Source organism: Heterodontus francisci, chromosome 2, assembly GCF_036365525.1.
Source record: "Heterodontus francisci isolate sHetFra1 chromosome 2, sHetFra1.hap1, whole genome shotgun sequence".
Lineage (NCBI taxonomy): Eukaryota > Metazoa > Chordata > Chondrichthyes > Heterodontiformes > Heterodontidae > Heterodontus > Heterodontus francisci.
This window is the reverse complement of record NC_090372.1, coordinates 69,560,612-69,586,506: the sequence shown is the minus strand read 5'-3', so window position 1 is coordinate 69,586,506 and position 25,895 is coordinate 69,560,612. Positions and strand designations below refer to the sequence as shown.

Genomic DNA, 25,895 nt, shown 5'->3' with positions numbered 1-25,895 from the left:
TCATTGTACAGAACTTGAGTATTGCTGAAAATAGAGACATGTTGTCGAAGCTTTTCATCTTGCATTCATCAGGACAACATGCAAGAATAACCAATGTAAGGGAAACAGCAAATTTATATTGTATGAGAAGAGAGTGCTGATTGATTGACAAGTGGACTGTGATTGGTAGAGGTGTTGCCATGGAGAGTGCACCAGTTTATTGTGACTAACAGTTAACTGCCAAGCTTTGTTTGAAATTTAAACCGAACAGCATCAATCAGAGTCAAGCTGCCTGGTTTAAATTTCAAACAAAGCTTGGCAGTTAACTGTCCGACACCATGAACTAGTGCATCCTCCATGGCAACACCTCTACCAATCAGTATCCACTTGCCAACCAATCTTCTCATACAGTATAAATTTGTTGTTTCCCTTACATTGGTATTCTTGCGAGTTGTCCTGATGAGTGCAAGTCGAAAAGCTTCGAAAAAATGTCTCTATTTTCTGCAATATGCAATATTGGAAGTTGGACAAGCAGTTTGACAAGTCATAGAAAGTGGAAGAGTCCAAGGAGATGGTGGTGAGATAGTTCTGAGTATCATCGGCATACATGTGGAACCTGACGTGTTTTCAGATTATATTGCCCACGGATACCATGTAAATGAGAAGTAGAAGGATAAATGCTTGGGGGACTCCAGAGGTAACAGTGCAAGAGTGGGAAGATAAACCATTGTATGTGATTCTCTTGGCTATGATTAGATAGATAAGAATAGAACCAAGCTAGGGTAGTTCCACCCAGATGACCGACGGAGGAGAGACGTTGGAGGAGGATGATGTGACCGATCACAAAAAATGCATATGTGACTTTGACAAGGGCTATTTCAGTACTGTGGCTGGGCTGGATGCCTGATTGCAGGGATTCAAACATGGAATTCTGGGAAAGATGGGCACAGATTTGGAAAGTGACAGCACATCCAAGAACCTTGGAGAGAAAGGGAGGTTGGAAATGGGGTGATAGTTTATAGGAACTGAGTGGTTAAGAGTCATTATTTTGAGGAGACGGTTGATGATGAAATCAGATTTGAAGGGCTGGATTTTATCCAGCCAGCAGGAGTGGGAGTAGAGGCTGAAAAATCAGGCTGGATGCACTTTCCTGAAAACCCACGTCATGACGTCGGTTCCAGATTGTTGTCAGCTGTGGGAAAGGTCCAAGGTGGCGTTGCCACCACAAAGCAACAGGACTGCAATTTGAATTGGTGAACAGCTAGTTAGAATGTATTTGCATTGAATTGAAGCCAACTTATGGGGAGGTTTCAAAATTAGTCAACAGAGCACTTATTGTCAGAGGTGAGAGTGGAAGAGGTTTAAGAGAACTGTTTGTGATGGAGAATAGAAACCAGGGATTATCTTTGTATTTATATCTTTATTAATTTGAAGTTCAATTTCTCCAATGTTCTTTTTTGTTGGCTTCACCATCTCCTTGTTTGCAAAGTAACCTCATCCAATATGCAGCATCATCACCCACACAAAGGCTCATCCTTTTCCTTGTCAAGCTGCAGTGGCTTCCCACATTCCAGCAATTTGACTTTGAGGTCAGCATTGGGTGTAATTTTTCCAGGCAAGGGAGGGCGGGTTTGGGTGTGTGCGCGGAAAGTTAAATCCGCTAAAAGTGATGTCCTCTTTGCGTTTCACTGGGGTGGCATTGAAGGCGAGCGGGGAACCCCCATGCTGCTGTCATCGGATAAGTAACTAAAATAATTAAAAGATCTTATGAAGCACTGTTAAACTTCAATTCTGGATTTAACAGCCAGGCCTACTGTTCCCCAACCTGTCAGCAACTCATAAGGGTCACCAAGGTGATTGCACAGCAGGGTCAGCTTCCTCAGTGAAACTGACGGTCAGGGTGAAACTGAAAAGCTCCAGTCATGGCCAGATGAGAGGCTACTGTTCAAAGCACTTCTTCTCTGAGAGAGTGCTATCACTGCTTGATATGTTATTGCCACCTTCTTGGAACACACATCACCTGACTTGCATTTCACTCACCTTCAGCTGCATTTCCCTGCTGCCAGCCTTCAAGACAACATAGGAGCAGCTTAGGCAGCTCCTCCTTGCACGTCTGATGAGAGACAAGAGGAGAAGTAACGGCACCAGCAGCAGCAGGAACATCACCAGCAGCCACAACAGTTACCTTCTCTTCAGTTGCATGCCCCCTTCACAGAGAAGAGGGGATGGACACCAAGATCCAGCTGGAAGGAGACAAGACCCTTAGCACAGGGTCTACAGGCAGAGGATCAGCTCTCTTGACGTATCTGAGTACCAGTGCATCAGGAGGCTCAGGCTCACAGCAGGTTCCTGCTGACATCTGCAGCCTCCTGGAACAAGATCTCCTTCCCAGTGGATCAGGTGGGCATGCATTGCCAGTGGCTGATAAGGTGCCTGTCACTGGAGGGCCACCTACCTGGGGTCTCTGCCTCGTGCCAAGGTTGTGTTATCTCTTTTCCTGCAAGGGAGAAAGCAGAGAGTTATGAGTGTTAGAAATGGCTTGTGAAGAGAGGAAGGGAGGAAAATATTTGTGGAAGGTGACAGTGAGGTGTGGGTGTGAGAAGGCCATAGGCTGAGGGTGAGTGTAAGTGTTGGCTGTTCAGATGGGGGTGCGAGGAGGTACCTTGAGAGAGAGAGAAATGAATGGAGTTGCAAGGTGTGTTGCTCTGAGGACTGTTGTGCAGGAGAATGCTGGGAAGGTCAGAGTGTGGAGCTTGGCACATGAAAGTGTTTTGCCACTCACCTGTCATGCCCTCATGAGGTCCTGGATCCTCTCAGTGCACTGCCTCCAGGTTGAAGGGAACACACTTCTGCTACTGACTTCCTTGGCCACTTGCATCCATGCCTGCTTGGTTGGAGAGGCTGGCCTCTTCCATTTTTGGGAGAGCTCACCTCACTGCAGCCCCTCAGATCCCACAGCAGAACTCCAGTTAAGAGTGAGAGACCTGGGGGAGGGGCAGCCTTCCCAGGTTTTCTTTCCATTCCTGTGGTTGCTGCAGCCTCAAAAATCCGAATGCTAGTGAGCCCTTGTTACCTATGGTCCCTTTAATAAAAATCCTTTGACAAATCCAGTGTGCCACTCTACCTGCCCTCCTTGATTGGCCGGGGTATCGGAAGTGGGATGCTAATGCTGTGGCTCATTTAAAGAGCTTCAGCAAAGTTCACTCCTTCACCATTTGGGTTCTCTAACCACAATTGATCCTGCCATTTGACCAGTGACAAAGTTAGGAAAATTCTACCCATTGTGTCCAATTCTGGGCATTTCATAAAGGATGTGAAGGCTTTAGAGAATGTGCAGAAAAGATTTAACATACTGATTCCAGGGATGAGGGACTTCAGTTATGTGGATAGATTGGAGAAGCTGGAGTTGTTCTTCTTAGAGACAAAAAGGTTGAGAGGAGTTTTGATAGAGGGGTTCAAAATCATGAGATCATGAGGCAGTGTAGATAGGGAGAAACCGTTCCCATTGGTAGAGAGATGGAGAACCAGAGGACACAAATTCAAAGTGATTGGCAAAGAACCAAACGTGACACGAGAAAATCCTTTTTTTTTTAAATGCAGTGAATGCTTATGATGTGGAATGCACTTCCAGAAAATGTGGGTGGAGGCAGATTTAATTGTGGCTTTCTAAAGGAAATTGGGTAAGCACCTGAAGGGGAATAATTTGCAGGGTTATGGGCAAAGGGCACGGGAGTGGGACTAGCTGAGTTGCTCTTGCAGAGAGCTGGCACTGTCTTGGCAGGTCGAATGGCCTCCTTCTGTGCTGTAACCATTTCCATGATTCAATGATTCTAACATCGGTCCATGGCTTTACCTCAACCTACCTTGGTGACCTCCTCCAGTTGTATATCCCTACATGACTTTTGTTATCTCACACAAGCCTACTCTGAGTTCCCCATCGATGGTCACTCCCTTTAGCCACTATGCTCCTTCCTCTGTCTTCTGGAATACTCCGTCCCAGCTCCTCTGCCTTCTGATCTCATTCCCTGCCTTCAAAAGTCTCCTAAAAGAACTCTTGAACAGTGCTTTCACAATCCCTAATCTTTCCTTCTTATCCTCTTTGCTTATCTCTCCGGGGGTCTTCGATGTCTCTGGTACTGCAGAGTCTCCTGCGTTACTGCCAGTGGCCACTGCTGCAGGTGGCGATGCCAGTACTGCAGAGCTGCCGGCCTTCTGATTATCTGGCAGCTCTGCAGGCGGGAGCTTGTCCTGAAACGGGACGGCGTTAGTTGCCTGCCCGCCATGGATTTGCAACGGGCCTCCAACGGAGGGCCAAGGCGGGGTCTCCCCCCACCTTCTGGCCCGTCGCCAGGACCCCCGTTGCCAGAATAAAATTCAGCCTAAATGTCTCCTATTTTCTCACGCTAATATCACTTCTGCCATTCTGCTGTTTTCTGCTTAAAGGGGTATGTCTTGACTTTGTGTGATCATGTCAAATGGGTAGCAGTGAGATGGCAGTCCATTTTACAATTCTCCAGAATGGAACAAAAAATCGTGAGAGGTGTAGAACCAACTGCTGATTCGCTATTGCTCGTTTTAAACTACAAAATAAAGACCAAATACTTTACAGGTGCTTTTCTTATGTGCATGTGTATGTCTTTGTTCTGTTCCTTTTTAAATGCTTTTCTGTAATCTATAACATCCTCTTTGTGACTTTATTGTTCAAATTCTTTTGTCTGTTATATGTCTGATGTGACCATTCCACTCTCACACTTGCTCTCGAAGTTTGTTTGTATTTTTCTTTCATTTGTATAAATGCTCCCCTACCCTTTTTTGGATTGTATCAATAGATCAAGCCACCTCTTTTTCAGTTTTAATCAAGTGTCCATACTCAAATGTTAACTCCTCTTCCTGACCCAAATGTTTCCAGTATTTGTTTTTGTTCTTTTATTATTGTTCGAGGTAAGCTAATCTTACATTTAAATATTGAAAATAAAATATTGCTGCATTCCTCAGGGCTTTGACATTTACCTTGTAAAATAAAGAGTAGCTAAAGTCATGGAAAGTTGTGGTCAGATATATAAATAGAGATAGGAGGAGTGACTTTTTCGCAGCTCTTACAGTCGTGCAACCTCAGTGAAGTGTGACTCACACTCACATTATGCCTGAGCTTCTGACCCCAGAAAATTTTCCAGGGTGAGTTTTGTTTTAATATGTTAAAAAGATTGTCAACTGCAGTCAGGGAGAGAGAGAGAGGAAAATCACGGCTGTAGGCCCCAGAAACCTGCAACAGCATAGCTGATGGTATTTCTTACTTTCAAAATATTGGGGTTACCTTCCTCTCCCAAAATGGCCATTAATTGAGGTCTTACGTGCCTTGACTGCCTGCCCACTTCCAAGGAGCGGGTTGCAGATTCCAGTAATATCACACCCTGGGAAACCCAGCCAGAAGCGGGACCACAACGGGGAGCCGTTCCAACAGGGTTTTCTGCTACCTTTCCGGTCCTGCTGCCTCCAAACCTGCCTCCAAGGGCTGGGAAAATGTTCCCCAATTGACCAGAATTTTCTGGAAAAATAAGGCATGTGCACAACGCATGCTGTCATTAATGTGCAAACCGATCAGCAATATGTGGCGTGAACGAGATAGCACATGAATTGCAAACTGCTGCAAATTGCTGGATGATTTGCACCAAACCACCGTTAGCTTCATGAAAACAGTAGCTGGCCCTTAACCTTGCCATGATTTTCATGAGGTTGCTATATTTGTGCATTAATTTCCCATTTAACTTGCCACAGAATGTTAATTTTAGTAAATAATAGTTTAAGTACCATTCTAATAATGTGATCATTGTTAATGACTGCCATTTAACCTCTCTAGCCCAGAAAGTGAACAAATGTCGAGCCTCATTTCTTCAGATAGTGAATGGTTCTTGGAGATTTAAAAATGTCAAGATTTTTTTCTTTATTTTCCCTTCTGTTCTTTCTCGCTATTAATCCAATCTTTCTTTCTCCCAGTTTCTTTTTCTGTAGTCAACTTGATGTTGAATTCACTCATTCTAATTCACCATCTTTCTTAGTCTTTCCTCTGTTTATTGCTCAATCTTCATCTTACTTGTTAAGGAGATACACTGTTGGGCCTGTCATTCACCAAGGTCCCAGATGCCCGGTTTCCTCCTTCCTAAACAGTTTTCAATTCACATTTTGAGTACCTGCAGGACAAAAATACTTTGAGGTGAAGGGTGGAGGGAAAGGTTCAACTAACGGGGCATTCCATGGGGTGCACCGGTCTGGTAAAGTCCAGCTCAATCTTTACTAAATCTATAAGGCTATAAATTACTGCGGCCAGCACAGAAACTGCCCACGTTGATTCAACGTGTCCTTGTCCATTTTATTTCTGTCAAATTTTGCAGTGAAAGTACCAGTATGTGAGAGATTGGCACCCTCTAATAAGGCTTCTGAGACGTGTGTGACTAGGGAAAATAACTGTGTATCTCCTTAACCAATCATATTGAAGTATTACGAACACACGAACATACGAATTAGGAGCAGAAGTAGGCCATTTAGCCCCTCGAGCCTGCTCCGCCATTCAATAAGATCATGGCTGATCTGTTTGTGTCTCGAATTCCACACTCCCATCTACCCCTGATAACCTTCGATTCCCTTGCCTAACAAGAAACTATCTACCTCCACCTTAAAAATAATCAGTGACCCTGCCTCCGCCACTTTCTGAGGCAGAGAGTTCCAAAGTTGCATAACCCTCTGAGAGAAAAAAGTTCTCCTCATCTCTGTCCTAAAAGGGCGACCCCTAATATTAAAACCATGCCCCCTAGTTCTGGACTCACCCACAAGAGGAAACGTTCTTTCCACATCCACCTTGTCAAGACCGTTCAAGATCTTATATACTTCAATCAAGTCTCCCCTCACTCTTCTAAACTCCAGTGAAAACAAGCCTAGTCTGTCCAACCTTTCCTCATAAGACAACCCGCTTTAAACCACCTCTGAACTGCCTCCAATGCATTTACATCCTTTCTTAAATAAGGAGACCAAAACTGCACACCATATTCAAGATGTGGTCTCACCAATGCCCTGTATAACTGAAGCATAACATCCTTACTTTTATTTTCAATTCCTCTCGTAATAAAGATAGCATTCCATTAGCCTTCTTTATTACTTGCTGTACCTGCATACTAACTTTTTGTGACTCATGCACCAGAACACCTAGATCACTCTGCATCTCGGAATTCTGCAGTCGTTCTCCGTTTAAGTAATACTCTGCTTTTTTATTCATCCTGCCAAAGTGAACAACTTCACATTTTCCCTCATTATACTCCATCTGCCAGATTTTTGCCCACTCACTCAACCTTTTTTTTATCGGTCTACAACCTCCTTACGTCCGCTTCACAACATGCTTTCTTACCTATCTTTGTGTCATCTGCAAATTTAGCTTCAATGCCATTGCTCCCCTCATCTAAGTCATTGATATAAATTGTAAAAAGTTGATGCCCCAGCACAGATCCTTGTGGGAATCCACTCGTCACAGCCTACCAATCAGAAAAGGATCCATTTACAGATACTCTGTTTTCTGCCAGCCAGCCAATCTTCTATCCATGCTAATATGTTACCCCCTGCACCATGAGCTCTTACTTTGTGCAATAACCTTTTATTTGGCACCTTGTCAGATGCCTTCTGGAAATCCAAGTACAGTACGTCAATGGCCTCTTCTTTATCCGCAGTGCATGTTACTCCTTCAAAGAACTCCAATAAATGGTTAAGCATGATTTCCCTTTCACAAAACCATGCTGACTATTCCCAATTACCTTGAGTTTTTCTAGGTGCCCAGCTATAGGCTTCTTAATTATCGATTCTAACACCTTCCCCACAACAGACATCAAGCTAACTGGCGTATAGTTACCTGTCTTCTGCCTCCCCCGCCCCACCCTTCTTGAATAGAGGGGTTATATTTGCTACTTTCCAGTCTGATGGAATCTTTCCAGAATCTAACGAATTTTGTAAAATTAACACCAACGCATCTACTACCTTATCAGTCATCTCTTTTAAGACCCTAGGATGAAGCCCATCAGGACCCGGGGACACGTCAGCCCGCAGCTCCATCTGTTTGCTCAGTAACAATTCCCTGGTGATTGTAATTTCACCAAGTTCCTCTCTTCCTTCCACCCCCTGATTTACAGCTATTACTGGAATGTTTTGTGTATCCTCAATAGTGCAGACAGAGCAAAATATTCGTTCATTTCATCCACCATTTCTGTATTATCTACTATTAATTCTCCATTCTCACTCTCTAGAGGACCAACACTCACCTTACTTCCTCTTTTCCTTTATAAATACCTGTAGAAACTCTTGCTGTCTGTTTTTACATTTGTAGCTAGCTTCCTCTCAAACTCGAATTTCTTTCTCCTGATTAATCTTTTAGTCGTTCTCTGGTGTTCTTTATATTCTGACCAATCATCTGACCTGCCCCTCACCTTTGCACAATGATATGCTTTTTCCTTAAGTTTGATGCTTTCCTTTAGTTAACCACAGATGGTGGGTCTTCCCCTCAGAGTTTTTCTTTATTGTAGGAATATACTTAATTTGAGTATTCTGAAATATCCGCTTGAATGTCTGCCACTGCTTCTCTATTGATCTAGCTCCTAGCCTAGTAACCCAGTTCACTTCAGCTAGCTCAGCTTTCATGCCCACATTGTTGCCCTTATTTAAGTTTAAAATACTAGTCTTAGACCCACTTTTCTCCCTTTCAAACTGGATGTAAAATTTAATCATATTTTGGACTCTGCTACCTAGAGGTGCCTTTACTCTGAGATCATAAATTAATCCTGTCACATTACACAAAACCAAGTCTAATATAACCTGCTCTCTGGTTGATTCCAGAACATGCTGCTCTAAGAAACTATCTCAAAAGCATTCTATGAACTCTTCATCCAGGCTATTATTGCCAATCTGATTTTTACAGTTTATATGTAGATTAAAATCACCCATGATTATTGTCACCTCTTTATCACAAGCATCCAATATTTATTTTTGTATACTTTGTCCTACATTGTGTTAGGGGGCGTGTAGACCACTCCCACTAGTGACTTCTTTCCCCTACTATTCCTAATCTCCACCCAAACCAATTCTATATCCTGATCTCCTGAACCAAGGTCATCTCTAACTATTGCACCAATGCCATCCTTGATTAACAGTGCTACCCCTCCACCTTTACCCAGCTTCCTATTCTTCTTGAATGCTACATACCCCTCAATATTCAGGATCCAATCCTTGTCATCCTGCAGCCACATCTCCCTAATGGCTATAAGATCGTATTTATTTACTTCAATGTGCGCTATCAGTTTGTTTACTTTGTTATGAATGCTAGGTGCATTCACATACAGAGCCTTTAGTTTTGTCTTATTGTTATCTTTGTAACAACTCGTCTTGATTGTTGGTGTGGTCTTAGGTTTTTTCTCTCTGTCCCTTCCTGCCATTCTCTGACCTTCATTTCCCATATTACTATTCTGCTCTCCTGCTTTGACTCTACCCCTTGATCTGCTACATCTACCTAAGCTTGATCCCTCTCACCCTTGTTGAGCGTAAAGCCCTCTCTACTTCCCTAGTTATATGGTTTGCTAGAACACTGGCCCCAGCACAGTTCAGGTGCAGACAGTCCCAATGGTAAAGCCCCCACTTTCCCCAGTACTGGTGCCACTGCCCCATAAACCAAAACCCACTTCTCCCACACCAATCTTTGAGCCACATATTAATTTCACTAATCTTATGTGCCCTCTGCTAGTTGTAATGTGGCTCAGGTAATAATCCAGAGATTATTGTTAATGAATAAACCAGATTCTGAACCAGGAAGTGTTAGATAGAACAGTAAATTCAGTGACAAATCAGGAAGAGAAAGCTATATAAATAGAGTGAAAGAATGTTTGGATTAAAACGAAACAGAAAGAAGAAGCAAAGAAAAATGTAACTTTATATTTTTAGCTCTCCAGTAACAATTAAAATCTGGAGGAATAAGACTCCAGACTGTAAAACTTAATTTTCAGTGCCAGAAAGATTGTTGACAGTAATTGAGGCTTAGCATGCTATTAAAAAGGGCAATTAGACTAAAATGGACAAGCCCTAACTTTCTGTAATAAACTTAGTCCATATTTACAAGTAAAGGAACTTCACGACGTTCAATACATTTGAATGGGGATCCAGACAATGCAATACCATTTTCACACAGCTCTCAGAGGAACGCTGCATCCTGGACAGCAACTTTGTGTTTAACTGCACATCTGCACTTGCCTGAAGTTACTGTCTGATTTTTGCATAAATAGCAGTGAGTGTCGTTAGTCTGTTTGTTGTTTGAATGGTAAATTCTTGCCTATAGACAAATCTTCTGGATTGTGTTATTCATGTTATGCAGTCACCTTTTTCACACCTGCACAGAATGTCATGGCCAGTAGCAGATATTAGGAATTGGGCCATGTGTCCAAATTTGAATTAATGGATGGAATCTTACAAATCAACAAATTGGGCATGTGCCCAAACTCCCAATATGTGGTCCCACTGCGTGACGGTCTGCACCTAGCACAACAAAGACAAAAGTTTACTCCCATGTGATTTCTTCTATTTATCCACATCCTTGCAAGTATACACGCTGCTGACCATGAAGCTGGTACTGTCAATTGGCACAACAGGCATAAGAAATGGGAGTAGGAGTGGCCATACAACCCCTTGAGCCTTCTTTGCCATTCAGTAAGATCGTGGCTGATCTTCAACTTCAGCTCCACTTGGTTACCCTATCCCCATATTCCTTGATTTCCTTGGTGTTCCAAAATCTGTCACTCTCTGTTCTTCCTACCAAATTGAATAACTCACATTTCCTCACATTACACTCTATCTGCCACCTTCTTTCCTACTCACTTAACCTATCTATATGCTTTGCAGAGTCCTTGGCTGGGATTTTCTCAGCAGGGGTAAATACAGACATCGGGACCATATGTGGATCCCAACCTCCCACAGGCGGGCGGCAAGACAGCCGCCTCCATGCAGCTGGTGGACTCCCTATGCACTGGGGAGTTGCTCCACTGCCGGCAAAATGCCGCAGCCCAGGAAGATGGCCTAATTGGGCCTTTAATTGGCTAAATTGGCTATGCACCTTCGGTCAGTGGTTGGCCATGCCTACCGTGGTTGGGAAACATCTCTGCTGGCGGGACTGGATCGGGGAGCCATCCCAGTGCGACTCCCCAAAATGTTACTGCTCTTCTGCCTCTTAGCCTACCACCCAGAGGCCAGTAATATCTTGCCCCTTGTGTCCTCCTCACAGCTCACTTTCCCACCAAGCTTTGTATGATCAGCAAACTTGGATACATTACCCTCAGTCCCCGTCATCTAAGTCATTAATATAGATTGTAAATAGCTGAGCACCAGAAGTGTTCCTTGTGGCACCCCACTAATAACAGCTTGCGACCTGAAAATGGCCTTTTTATTCCTACTGTCTTTTTTACATCCTTTAACCAATCTTCTATTCATGCTGATATATTATGTACAAACTTTTATGTGGCACTTTATGAAATGCCTTTTGAAATAATAATTATTAGTGCTGGAATCCATTATTAAGCAAGTCATAGCAGGACACTTGGAAAATCATAATATGGTTAGGCAGAGTCAGCATGGTTTTAAGAAAGGGAAATCATATTTGACAAATCTATTAGAGTATTTTGAGGAAGTAAACTAGCAGGGTTGGTAAAGGGGAAACATTTGATGTTTTAATAAAGAAATAAGAGGAGCTTGTAGCAAAGACAATGCAATATTTTTTTGGGGAGAGGACTTTAATCTTCATATAGACTGGACAAATTAAATTGGAGGACAGGTTCATAGAATGCGTTTGAGACAGTTCACACCCTCCTGTTCCTGTCTACTGACCAGACCTGTACCATTTCCTAACCTAAGGAATGTGACCACTTCCTGAATCAGTGTCTAGGTAACTCTCCCCTTCCATGTTGCCCAGCAATGTGTGCACCTTGCAGCTCAACAAATTATGAGTTGAAGTAAAAACAGAAAACGCTAGATATATGCAGCAGATTTGGCAGCATCTGTGGAGAGAAAAACAAAGAGCTGGATTTTAAGAGCCTGTGGCGAGCTCAAATAATGGCGGACTGCACGCCAAAGACCGGCGTAATCTCAAGCGCGATGGCTCATTTAAAGAGCTGGGGGGGCCCGGCCCCCCCCAATCTTGTGGGGAGGGGGGAGGATGTAAGTTTGTCAGTGCGGTGGGGGTGGGGAACGGGGTCAAATATATGTAATAGCTGTCCGTCCCCGGCAATGGCGTCAGCTGCCTGTGTGCAGGCGCTGGCGCCATTTTTAAAGGGTAGCCAGCACTGCCACCCCATTTAAATTTTTAGAGTCCTAGCCCCCCAAAATTAAATAAATAACTTTCTAACGCCCCTTTCCCATCACCACCAATAACAATAACTATTTGCTCTTCCCCTCCCCAAAGACACATACCTTTTACATCTGACTTTTCCCCCAAACTGCATAAAGTTTAAGGTTCAACGCTTCCCACCAACCCCTACACCTATTACGTATATTTGACCCTGTTTCCTCCCTCCCTCCACCACCACCCCCCCCCCCCCCCCCCCTCCGCACTGACAAACTTACCTCCTCCCCCCTCCCCACCTGTGTGACACTACATTTCCCCGGACAGGGATCTAAAGGCACGGGAGTGCTGGCCGCCGGGCCGAAGATCGCGGCGGCCCCTCAAGATCACAGGTAAGTCGATTTAAATGTAATAATTTTATTCATTTGAATATTTAAATTGTGGTCCTGTCACCCAGCAGTTGCGGGGAGGGGGGTGCCGCCACGGAGCCTCGCCGCCACCAGGAGGATCAGGCTGGGCCCTCGCGGCATCGAGGTGAGGCATCCATGATGAGCCTCATCCGGAGCCATCTTCAGGCCCTCCCCACGCCATGGAACCCGACGCCTGAGGGAGAACAAAATCCAGCCCAGAAATAACGATTCAGGTTGTTGACCTTTCGTCAGGTCATCACCATGAAAATTATTCATTTCATGTATTGATTGCAGGAGCTTACTGTGCATAAAATTGGTTTCTACATTTGCTTGCAGAGCGACAGTGATTGCATTTTGAAAGTAATGTTGCTATGTAAAAACATACAAGTTCTTTCTTTGCTGAAGATTAACAAAATATGATTAATTCTTATAGTTTCAAGATTAATTATAATCCATGTGGACATGGAGCTGAAAATCTATAGGAGGCACAACCTGGCATAAGTTAAAGGTCACTGGGTCAGGGAAGCGATTAATTTAAATAAAAGTGGCAAGTGCCTGTCTTCTCCCTAAAGCTGTAAAATTGGCTGTCCCTGTTGGTCCAGGGAGTGGATCTACCTTGTCCCAGTTGGTCTCCTTTATAATGGGGCTGTATTTTTTTTTAAATTAGCTATCTCTTTTGCAAGGTCTAAGCCACAATCCTGCTATGTAGCCTCCAGTGGGGGCCAATCTGATGGTCAGTGTGCTTGGTTTATTGTGCATACCAGCTGCTACTGATCCACCGTGCTTCAATTAGGTCAAAGACACAAGAACGTCGAGCATTGGATGTTCTTGATCCTCTTGCGTCAATGGTTTTGTTTGGGTCAATTGGAGGGACCTGGACAGTTCTGGTCTTGACCTAATTTGTGGAGTTACTGCAGGAGTGCACTGGAAAGCCCATGGACATTTGGCCCCTATGTATATAATTGTCTTTATTTTGTTTTTTATAGTTGCAACCAGAGGAAGTATCCTGTATTTTTTGATTACTGAGATGAGCATGGTGAATGTTATGTATCAAACCTCTCTACGCCAATTCCTGGGGCTCTTTGACTTGTCATTAGCCAGGTAATGAAACAGATCTTTTTTGATGTTTAGTGCACTGATTTTTAAACTATACTAGGATGTAATATCCTTTATGTGTGAGGTTGAAGAAAATCTCTTACCAAATGCTAATGTTTAGTAATGACTATTTAGTAAAATAATATTTATTCAACTTTACACACAGAGGAAAAACCAGTGACTTTGCAAATGAACATAATTACTTCTAGTTTTGGAAAAAAAATGCTGATCTTGAAGGTGCATACATAGTTCAAAATGTAATCATTTGGAAAGCTGCCTGAAGCAATCCTGATCTAAGCTCAATAATTATTGGAGATGGCAGAATAAAATTATAGTTTATTTTACTGTCGCCTGGCAATTACTGAGAACTTGTATCTGACCAAAAAGAAAGCATTTAAGTTAAACTTCTCTCTGAATGATGTTAATAGAGATGTTTACCAATATTCCCTCTGCACAGCAATCCAGAACATACTGCACAGTGCAACAAACAGGCCATGCACAACCAACATACCCTTTCAGATGTAAGCATGCATAGCTGCACAGCATTCTTAATAATGGGACCATGCAGTGTAACAAACAGGCCACGCACAACAAAGGAAAATTACAGCGAACAAAGTGCACAGAGAATTGGGGGATACAGTTAGCACTAGAGTAGGAAATAGCAAAGTATTGGGTGGGGTCAGAGTGAGAGTATTAGTACGAGAGGAGGGAGTAGTTCCATATTAGATGGGAGTGGACTGATCGAAACATGAGGAATGAAAAGACAGGATTACAAAGCATGCATGCAAACGCACAAAGTGAATAAGGTTGGTGAGCTACAAGCATCATTGCAGTAAGGGAATATGATATAATGGCAATAACGGAAATGTGGTTTAAAATGTGGTCCTCAGTACCTTGCTCTATGGCAGCGAGGCCTGGACAACGTATGTCAGCCAAGAGCGACTTCTCAATTCATTCCATCTTCACTGCCTCCGGAGAATACTTGGCATCAGGTGGCAGGACCGTATCTCCAACACAGAAGTCCTCGAGGCGGCCAACATCCCCAGCTTATACACACTACTGAGTCAGCGGCGCCTGAGATGGCTTGGCCATGTGAGCCACATGGAAGATGGCAGGATCCCCAAAGACACATTGTACAGCGAGCTCGCCACTGGTATCAGACCCACCGGCCGTCCATGTCTCCGCTTCAAAGACATCTGCAAACGCGACATGAAATCCTGTGACATTGATCACAAGTCGTGGGAGTCAGTTGCCAGCGTTCACCAGAGCTAGCGGACAGCCATAAAGACGGGGCTAAAGTGTGGCGAGTCGAAGAGACTTAGCAGTTGGTAGGAAAAAAGACAGAGGCGCAAGGGGAGAGCCAACTGTGTAACAGCCCCGACAAAGAAATTTTTCTGCAGCATCTGTGGAAGAGCCTGTCACTCTAGAATTGGCCTTTATAGCCACTCCAGGCGCTGCTCCACACACCACTGACCACCTCCAGGTGCTTACCCATTGTCTCTCGCGATAAGGAGGCCAAAGAAAGGTTTAAAAATAGCAAGGTCTGGGCGCTTTAATACAAGGATATTGTCATGAAGACCCCCACCTGCCAAGAATGAGGCATATTGATTTTGTCATACGAACATTAATTTTAAACTGTTGCTGGAATGAAGAAATGACTTGCTTAAAGTGATCACCAGACATTTGACTGGAGGATATTTGCATACTAAGAGACAGTCACCTAGGAAAAGACAATGGGAATGCTCACTGATTCAATTAACAGAGATTGGTCTGGGCAGTGGTGATCCACATCAGCACTGCACCACATCCCCACCGCCCCCCTCCCCCCCCCCCGCCCACACCCCCCACCCACAACCCCCACCCACCCAACCAAGAACTTTCAAATTCACAAACCGCAGGAGTGGTTGTTCCCGAATAAGAGGTTAGTCACATGACTAACCTGCTGGCCAACTTGAACTTTTGAACTGTGCTCACAGGATAGTTTGAAGACAAACTGCAGATTGCAACTGAACCTGGAACAAGAGAACCTCTCTCCTGCCTGGCTCTCTCTTGCTTTCTCACAAACCTCTGGACCAACTGAAGTCACTTAAACCTCAAGAGAGAAAAGACTGCTACACCGAAACAAGTTAAAGCTTGAACGGCAATGAACGGCAAGACTTACTGGCAACCAAAGATTCCACATTGAACTCAAAGGACTGTAATTACAACTCAGCTATTGCCTCAAACTTTTCCCCTTTATTCTTTCTACTTTTTCTGTCTTATCTGCGTGTGTGTTTATCATGTGTGCATGGTAGCGTGGTTGCGTCGAGTATTCATAGTCGTTAACCGGATTAGAGTTTAAGGCTAATAAACGTCCACCTTTCTTGTTTAAATTCAAGAAAACCTGTCGAATTGATTTCTTTGCCTTACAATTGGAAAGCAGTGAACAAGGATTCACTGAGGGGGAGCTAAAACACGATGTTTTTAAAATTAAACCCTGTTACGGTTAAACCAGGCAAAGGCTGAGAGGGAACCCCTAGACCCCTTTCTCACCTGGTTGTAACAGAAATTTGTGGGCTAGCGTCCTGGATTTGACCTAACAGACAGTAAGAAATTGGAAGTGGGAAGCCAAATTGATCCCAATCAAAAAGGGAAAAGATTTCAATACAGGTTTTATTGCGGTTATGTGTGTCAGAATACTAACATGTCTGCGACTGAAGCCAGTAGCTCCCCAAGCCAGGGTGAAGTAACTTGGGATAAGTTAAAAGCACTGCCTATGGAGGAGTTGAGGAAAATGGCTGAGCTGTGTGGGATCACTGTATGTGGCAAGGCTAGGAAGTCTGAACTCCTAAGACTAGTGGCCAACCATTTTTCCCTTGAATCTGAAGAAGCAGAAACAGGGTTAGAAATAGACTCTGACATGATATTGCTAGCAAAGCTACAATTGGAACAGAGGAAACTTGAATTAGAAGATAAAAACACGAAATGCTGGAACCACTCAGCAGTTATCAAACACCAGGCGGGAAATAGAAAGCAATAAAGGTGAACAAGGTAAAAGAGACAAACGAAAATCCCATCGGAGAGAAGAGCCACTCTGTTGAGTGGTTCCAGCATTTCTTGTTTTATTTCAGATTTCCAGTATCCGCAGTATTTTGCTTTTACTTGAATTAGAAGACGTAGAAAGAGAAAGAGTGACACAGGAGAGAGAGAAAGAAAGAACCTTCCAGAAGGAACCTGAAGAAAAAGAAAGACAGGAGAAAGAAAGAGAAAGACAGGAGAGAGAAAGAGAAAGAAACTTCTAGAAGGAATGTGAAGAGAGAGAGATGAGTCAACTTGAGTTAACTAGGGGGTGACAGTAACCCCTGTGAAAGCATGGCCAATATGGAGGAGCGTAATTCACGGCTGGGTACAGAATTGTTAAAACTTTCCCAACTGATCCCAAAATTCAATGAGGGAGATGTGGAAGCATTTTTTGTGGTTTTTGAAAAACTGGCAAGGCAGTTAAAGTGGCCAGCTGAGGCTTGGACTCTCCTGCTACAAAGCAAGCTAACCGGAAAAGCCCATTAGGTTTATTCCCTGTTGCCAGATGAGAGTGAACTGGCAAAAATTGCTATCCTCGGGGCACATCAGATCGTATCAGAAGCCTATTGCCAAAAGTTTAGAATTCTCAAGAAGCAAGTTGATCAAACTTACCTGGAGTTTGAGAGAAATAAGCAGCTGGCTTTTGACCAGTGGCTGAGGGCTCTTAAAGTGCAGCTCAGTTATGAAAATCTTGTTTATTGGGATGCCAAAAAGGGCAGCTTAAAGCAGCACTGCTACTAAGAAAAGACAAGCTGTAACAACTGTTAGGATTTCTGAATGAATGAGAGAGATGTATTTGTGTTTTCCTGTACTTATCTTCTCTCTAGTCCCTTTTAATGAAATGCTGTTTAAAAAAAAACATTGCATTTCATTCCGCTGGGTTGGAGGTGTCATGAAGATCCCCACATGCCAAGAATGAGGCATATTAATTAATATAGGCTAAGAACATTCCAACAAGGGTGAAAGGTAAGGGAAGCAAGAAAAAGGCTCCTTTATTGACGAGGGAGATAGAGATAATGATGAAACAAAAAAAGAGGGTGTATGATGCATGTCAGGTGAACTCTTCAAGTGAGAACTAGGCCATATACAAGAAGTTGAGAGGGGAGGTGAAGAGGAAAATGAGACTGGCAAAGAGAGAATATGAAAGTAGAATGGTAGTCAACATAAAAGGGAACCCAAAGATCTTCTACCAGCATGTAAGTAGTAAGCGACAAATAAGAGGAGGAGTGGGGCCTATTAGGGACAGTGAGGTGCTTAGAGGTGCAAGGCAAGGCTCATACACTTAATGAGTACTTTGTATCAGTATTCACTAAAGAAATGGAGGCTGACAAAAGCCAGAATTTTATGTTAGTGCGGAGGCCCCGCCCACCAGCCAAAAATGTCGGGGGCAAGACTGCCTCTCCTGGGCCAAGGCGCCATACCATGATTTTATGCAGCCCAGCCTTTAATTGGCCTTGAGCGCAACTTTTGTACCTCTGTGGTAGGAAGTTCCATCTCCAAGAGCTGCCGGCCCGTCAGTGGGAGCGGTGGCCACTGCTGGGTCTGCACCCAGCGAGAGGAGCAGCAATGGAGGAGGCCCCGGAATTAAGGTAAACGTGTGGGGCCTCGCCGGGGACAATCAGCTGGGCCCAGGTGAGGCAGGGGGGTCGGTCGCGGAGGGGTGGGGAATGTGCTGTAGTGGGGCAGGCTTGTGCCATGGGGGCGCCCTCAATGCGGTACAGGATGCCCGATCAGGAGGGTCCCCCCCCCCAGCCCGCAAGGAGGCCGCCAGGTTTTACTGCGCAGCTGCCGAGCCGCCCATCCGCCACTGGTAGCATCCCAGTAGCAGCAGGAGGAGGCCCTTAAGAGGCAATTAATTGGCCACTTAATGGCCTTAATTGGCCTAAGGTGGGCAGACCATTTGTCACCTCCCCCACCACTCATAAAATTGCAGCATGGGCGGGAAGGCAACGAGAACAGCACCCCCTGCCTCCAACTCAATTTTATGTCCCCAGCCGAAACAGAGAGAGTAGAGGTAATGATAGGATAAAATTGAGAGGGGAGCAGTACGAAAAGGTTTGGCTGTGTTTAAGGTAGATAAGTCACCTGGTTCAGATGGCCTGCATCCCAGGTTGCTAAAGGAAGTGGGGAAGGAGATAGTGGAAGGGCTTGCTATAATCTTCCAATCTTCCCTGGATATGGGGCAGGTGCCAGAGGATTGGAGAGTGGCAATTGTGACACCGTTATCCAAGAAAGGATGTAAGGACAGTGCTAGCAACTACAGGGCAGTTAGTGGTGGGTAAGGTTTTAAAAATAATAATCATGGAAAATATCAATGGACACTTAGAGAGGTTTGAGTTAATTAAGTGTACCCAGCATCGATTTGTAAACGGCAGATCATGCTTGACTAATCAAAATGAATTTTTTGATGAAATAATAGAAAAGGTTGATGGAAGGAATGCAGTGGATGTTGTTTTTATGGAATTTAAGAAAGCATTTGATATGGTACCACATCAAAGGCTGGTTAACAAAATTAAGGCTCAGGGAATAGGAGGGTCAGTGTCCATTTGGATAAAAAAATTGACTTAAAGACAGAATGCAGTGAGTCATAGTAAATGGTTGCTTATCAGAAAGTGGTGTTCCCCAAGGGTCAGTGCTGGGACCGCTACTTTTTTTGCTATATATAAATGACTTGGATCTTGGAATACAGAGTAGAATCTCAAAATTTGCTTATGACACCAAACTTGGAGGTGCAGCAAACAGTGAGGATGATATAAGCTTCTGCAACAGGACGTAGATGGCTAGCACAATGGGCAGAGAGGTGGCAGATGGAGTTTGATACTGACAAGTGTGAGGTGATACATTTTAGCAGAAGCAATAGCGAGAGGCAATAAATACTTGATGGCACAGTTCTAAAGAATGTGCAAGAACAGAGGGACCTGGGGGTGCATGTCCATTGATCTTTGAAGGTGGCAGGACATATTGAGAGAATGGTTTGTAAAGCATATGGAATCTTGGGCTTCATAAATAGAGACATTGAGTCCAAATGTAGAGAAATTGTGCTGAACCTTTATAAAGCTCTGGTTAGGCCCCAGGTGGAGTATTATGTCCAGTTCTGATCACCACACTTCAGGAAGGATGTGAGGGTCTTTGAGAGGGTGCAGAGGAGATTTACCAGAATGGAGGATTTTACTTACAAGGTCAGATTGGAAAAACTGGATTTGTTCTCCTTAGAACAAAGGAGATGGAGGGGAGATTTAATACAAATGTACAAGATTATGACTTAGATAAGTTAGACAAGGAAAAACATGAACAAATAGTACAAGGACTAGGGGACGCACTTTGAAATTTTTGGGCAGAAGATGCTGGGTGGAATATGAAGAAGCACTTTTTTACGCAGCAGGTGGTAATGACCAGGAACTCGCTGCCCACAAGGGTGGTGGAAGCGGAGACAATCAATGACTTCAAGAGGAAGTTGGATGACTGCCTGAGAGATATAGACTTGCAGGGCTATGGGGATCGAGCCGGGGAGTGGGACTGACAGCATAGCTCTGTGAAGAGCTGACATGGACTCAGTGGGCTGAACGGCCTCTTTCTGTGCTGGAAATGACTCTGTGACTGTATGACATAGGTGTTCACTCATTTGTTTTTAAATAGATTAATGTCTCCAATAAAATAGCAGAGGGAGGAACCTGAACATTAGTATTAACATTAGTAGGGGACAGTATAGTGAGGGGGATTGACACTGTTCTTTGCAGCAAAGAGCAAGAGTACAGAAGGCTGTGTTGCTACCCGGTGCCAGGGTTCGGGACATTGCTCAAGGCTGGTGAGGAAATGACAGTGGGACGGGGAGGATCCAGTCGTCTTGATCCATGTAGGTACCAACAACATAGACAGGACAAGGAAGGAGGTTCTGCCTAGTCAGTATGAGGAGCTAGGCACCAGATTAAGAAGCAAAACCTCAAAGGAAATAATCTCTGGATTACACACCATCCTGACGGAACTATATCACCGTTACTTCACTGTCGCTGGGTCAAAATCCTGTGACTCCCTTCCTAACAGGTGTGTGGGTGTACCTACCCTGCATGGACTACGGCGGTTCAAGAAGGCAGCTCACCACCAGCTTCTCACGGGCAATTAGGGATGAGTAAAAATGCTGGCCGAGCCTGCGACGCCCACATCCCATGAATGAATTAAAAAATAGGACAAAACTAAAGGCACTGTATCTGAATGCATGTAGCATTAGAAACAAAACAGATGAACTGATAGAGAAAATAGAAATAAATAAGTACAATCTGATAGCTATGACAGAGACATGGCTGCAGGATGGCATAGATTGGGACCTGAATATTGAAGGGTACCTGACTTTTTGGAAGAACAGGAAGCTCGGAAAAGGTGGAAGAGTGGCTTAGTTAAATAATGATGGTATTAGCACATTAGAGAGGATGACCTAAGTTCAGGAAACCAGGATGTAGAAGCGTTTTGGGCAGAGATAAGAAATGATAAAGGCAAGAAGTCACTGAGAGTGGTGTACAGGCCCCCTAACAGTAACCACATGGTAGGAGAGAGTGTAAAGGAAGAAATAATGGGAGCTTGTCAGAAAGGTATGGTGAAAATCATGGGGAATTATAATCTACATATAGACTGGGCAAATCAGATGGGGAAAGGTAGCCTAGATGAGGGGCTGGATTTTATTCGCGTGCCGTGATTTGCGGCAACGCGCTTTCAACTTGGCGTCCTTCCGACATGGAAGTGCCACCACACAGCCCCCGCGATATTACACGCAGGGGCTGATTTAAATAGAGGGGGCAGAGCGGCCACGCCCGATGACATAGAGAGGGTGGCCGCCACATCCCTGTCAATGGCTTCCATTAGACTGAAAATAGCGAATGTAACTCCTTTATTCAAAAAGGGAGGGAGACAGAAAGCTGACAACTACAGGCCAGTTAGCTTAACATCTGTCTTAGGGAAAATGTTAGAAGCTATTACTAAAGACGTTATAGCAGGGCATTTAGAAAAATTGAAGGTAATCAGGCAGAGTCAACATGGTTTTGTGAAAGGGAAATCATGTTTGACCAATTTATTGGAGTTCTTTGAAGAAGTAACATGTGCTGTGAATAAAGGGGAACTGGTGGATGTACTGTACTTAGATTTCCAGAAGGTATTTGTTAAGGTACCACATCAAAGGTTATTGCAGAAAATATAAGCTCATGGTGTAGGGGGTAACATATTGGCATGGATAGAAGATTGGCTAGCTAACAGGAAACAGAGTAGCCATAAATGGGTCATTTTCTGGTTGGCAAGATGTAACGAGTAGTGTGCCACACGGATCAGTGCTGGGGCCTTAACTTTTTCTAATTTATATAAGTGACTTAGATGGCGGGACCGAAGGTATGGTTGCTAAATTTGCTGATGACACAGAGAGAGATAGGAAAGTAATTTGTGAAGAGAACAAAGGGATATAGATAGGTTAAGTGAGTGGGCAAAGATCTGGCAAAGGGAGTATAATATGGAAAAATGTGAAATTGTCCATTTTGGCAGGAAGAATAAAAAAGAAGACTATTATCTAAATGCTGAGCGATTGCAGAGCTCTGAGATGCAGAGGGATCTGGGTGTCCTAGTGCATGAATCACAAAAGGTTTGTATGCAGGTATAGCAAGTAGTTAGGAAAGCAAATAGAATGTTATCGTTTATTGCAAGAGGAGTTGAATACAAAAATAGGGAGGTTATGCTTCAGTTATACAGGGCATTGGCGAGACTACATCTGGAGCACTGTGTGCAGTATTAGTCTCCTTAATTAAGGAAGGATGTAAACGTGTTGGAAGCAGTTCAGACAAGATTTACTAGACTAATACCTGAAATGGGTGGGTTGTCTTCTGAGGAAAGGTTGGACATTTTAGGCTTATATCTGCTGCAGTTTAGGAGAGTAAGAGACGACTTGATTGAAACATATAAGATCCTGAGGGGTCTTGACAGGGTGGATGTGGAAAGGATGTTTCCCCTTGTGGGAGAATCTAGAACTAGTGGCCACTATTTAAAAATAAGGGGTTGCCCATTTAAGACAGAGATGAGGAGAATTTTTTTCTCTCAGAGGGTCGTGAGTCTTTGGAACTCTTTTCCTCAAAAGGCAGTGGAAGCAGAGTCTTTGAATACTTCTACGGCAGAGGTAGATAGATCCTTGATAAGCAAGGGGTTGAAAGGTTATCGGGGGGGTAGGCGGAAATGCGGGGTTGAGGTTACAATCAGATCAGTCATGATCTTATTGAATGGCTGAGCAGGCTCGAGGGGCTGAGTGGCCTACTCCTGCTCCTAATTCGTGTGATTGTATGTTCATAACATTCATACAACAACATTTCTCACACTAGTTATCTGTCTTTCATGTTTTAACAAATAATAATGGATCCCCACCATTTGGGCACCAAGCAGAGTGCTTGCTGATATAAAACAGACCTTGTTCATCATTGCCTAGTTGCAGTTAATGGCAGAGGTGTGTACTGGGGGCAGACGCTGGGCTATTGATTATGAGTATCTCTGTTGATTCTACATAGTATTAATTTCACTTTTACTGAGGCCACGTCTGTCACCCAAAGGATTTAGCACAGGTGTGTTCAACGTTTTTGCATGAGGGGCCATGTTATAATTTTTGTCCTACATAGGGGGCCAGTGAGCAAATTCCAGAAAGATAAAGGTATTAGAAATATATTTTATTCATCAAAACAACAAAAAATGTGCAATTTTGTGAGCAAACTTTAAATTAGAGGACTAATTTATTAACTTACTTTCTCATCACAATGTTGAACACTGATATAGTGAGATACTTGGCATTGTTTTTGGTTGCAGAAGTAGACAATATCTGCCCGCATGCTTGCTGTAGCAATGCAGAGAATTCCTGATTGAAATGTATAAAATTGTTAAAGGGCTTGATAAAGTATATGCTGAGAAAATGTTTCCCCTGGGTGGGGATCATGGTGTCACAATCTCAGAATAAGGGGTTGGCCATTTAGGATTGAGATGAAAAAAATGTTTTCACTCAACAGGTTGTAATCTCTGCAATTCTCTACCCCAGAGAGCTGTGGATGCTCAGTCATTGAGTATATTCAAAATAGAAGTTGATGGTGTAGTGTGTTGTGTTTTTAAGTCTTCATTAAATATTGACTGCAGGCTTTATGTTCAGATTCAACACAAACTCTGTTAATTGTCTTATTTATCTACATTGCATGATCTCACATCCAGGTCTTTTCCTCACTGGTGTGTGTGTGTGCTCTTTGCAAGCCATGTGCTGAGTGTGTCTCTTGAAATGGTGTCCCCTCCTTATATATGTATGATGATGCCATCAATGGCATCAGTGGCCTGATCTCTTAAGGGTACGGTTTCTTAAAGGTGAAATCACCACAACACTACATTACATTAGCCCCTTGTTTAAATTTAAAATTTCCCCTTCTTAAAAAAATTAACAATTACTCTCTGGCTGCTTAATAATGCAAAAGTATTTTGAACATAACTCGAGTGGACTGAAGTTTGAAAACTTGGAAGGAAGAAGTTTCAGGTACATCAATACCAGACTTTTTTCCCGCCAGGCTCCCTTCACCATCGTGCATGACATAGTCTTTAAATCAGACAGGTAATAGATGAGGTCTCGATGATCTTTTCTGTGGATCTTGCAGTATCAATTTCAGCTGTGCTTGATTTGGCTGAGCTGCTTCTTGAGTTGTCACAGGCGTGAAGTCATCGAGGTCATCTTCGTCACTTCCTGCTGGAATTGTTTTAGCATTGACTCTTTTGAAGAAGATTACATTTCTCTTCACAATGTAATATCCTTTCTTCACTACGATTATGTTTCCTTTTGTCTGAACTATCGTAAGCAGTTCTCCTGAGTTGAGGATGAGAATGAATAGGCTGAAGAGGAGGGCAGTAATGCGAATGAGAATGTTATGGATGTTCGCACCATGGAGAGATGTGCAAGGGACATCAGAGAGAACCTTAACTTTGCACATTTAAGCCAAGAATGAGGCATTTGCTAAATTAAAGCTTGAAGAAGAAAAAAATTGCGACCTTGACAAATGTTCACCTTTCCCTACTATATTCTAAAAGCAGGCCTCGTTTAACAGCAACAGTGGAACCTGCTGTGGGGATGTACTTAACACCCTGTATGCTGCGTGCTTCTTTGAAGACTAGCTGCATCTCAATGAAAATAGTGTCCTGCATCCAGGCATTACCCATCTAACAGAGGATGCTACACTGTTTCAGCATTTTGATTCGACTGGCACATCAAAATGGACCTGGGTTACGATGGAGCCACAGCAGCTCCTGTACAAGGAATGTAAGTGAGGAACGACAGAACTTACATTGGAAGGCATGTTGCTAAGGAATAATGCGAAAACTCTTCAAGCGACAAGCAGCCATCATTGAAGACTGAAGGCTCAAATGTCAAGGATAAAAACACAATGGGCATTTTCACAAATGCTTTGTAAGCATAAATGAATGCCAGGCATAATGCTTCAATAATCATCTTCCTTTTCAGCTGAAATAAAAACAAGAAATGCTTGAACCACTGGCAGCATCTGTGGAAAGAGAAGCAGAGTTAACGTTTCGGGTCAGTGACCCTTCTTCGGAACTGACAAATATTAAAAATGTCACAGGTTATAAGCAAGTGAGGTGGGGGTGGGGCAAGAGATAACAAAGGACCTTTTCAGCTGGACCACTTCGAATGATGTACCAGAGTGTATCAAAGATTAAAGGAAATAAATGTATTCAGAAAAATTATATTGGTTTTACACTACATCACCCATGCCACCTTCGTGCTCATAACTACGTCTCGGTGCTATCCCGACATTAACAGCTGAGGTGGAGGCAGTCTGCTCAGTGCGCTGCTCCATTGCTCTGGATGACCGTGGCAGGCATTCTCTAGAGGTATGGGGCCTTGATGGCTCCGTCCTACTGGGGGTCTCCAGCACTGTTGCTTGGGTATCCCCCTTGTGCTCGCCTGTTGTAGGTAAAGGGGTCAATGTCAGGAGGAGGATGAG

The 25,895-nt window shown here is 43.6% G+C and overlaps 1 protein-coding gene across 4 annotated transcripts in view; it reads left to right on the top strand.

Annotated features, from left to right (window-relative positions):
* dnah5 (dynein, axonemal, heavy chain 5) overlaps positions 1-25,895 on the top strand; it is a 610,401-nt gene that overhangs the window by 483,588 nt on the left and 100,918 nt on the right. For all 4 annotated transcript variants that reach the window (XM_068058833.1, XM_068058843.1, XM_068058824.1 and 1 more), the window contains one exon: positions 13,725-13,839. In XM_068058833.1, the coding sequence (XP_067914934.1) occupies positions 13,725-13,839 (115 nt within the window). The remainder of the gene's footprint in view (positions 1-13,724; positions 13,840-25,895) is intronic.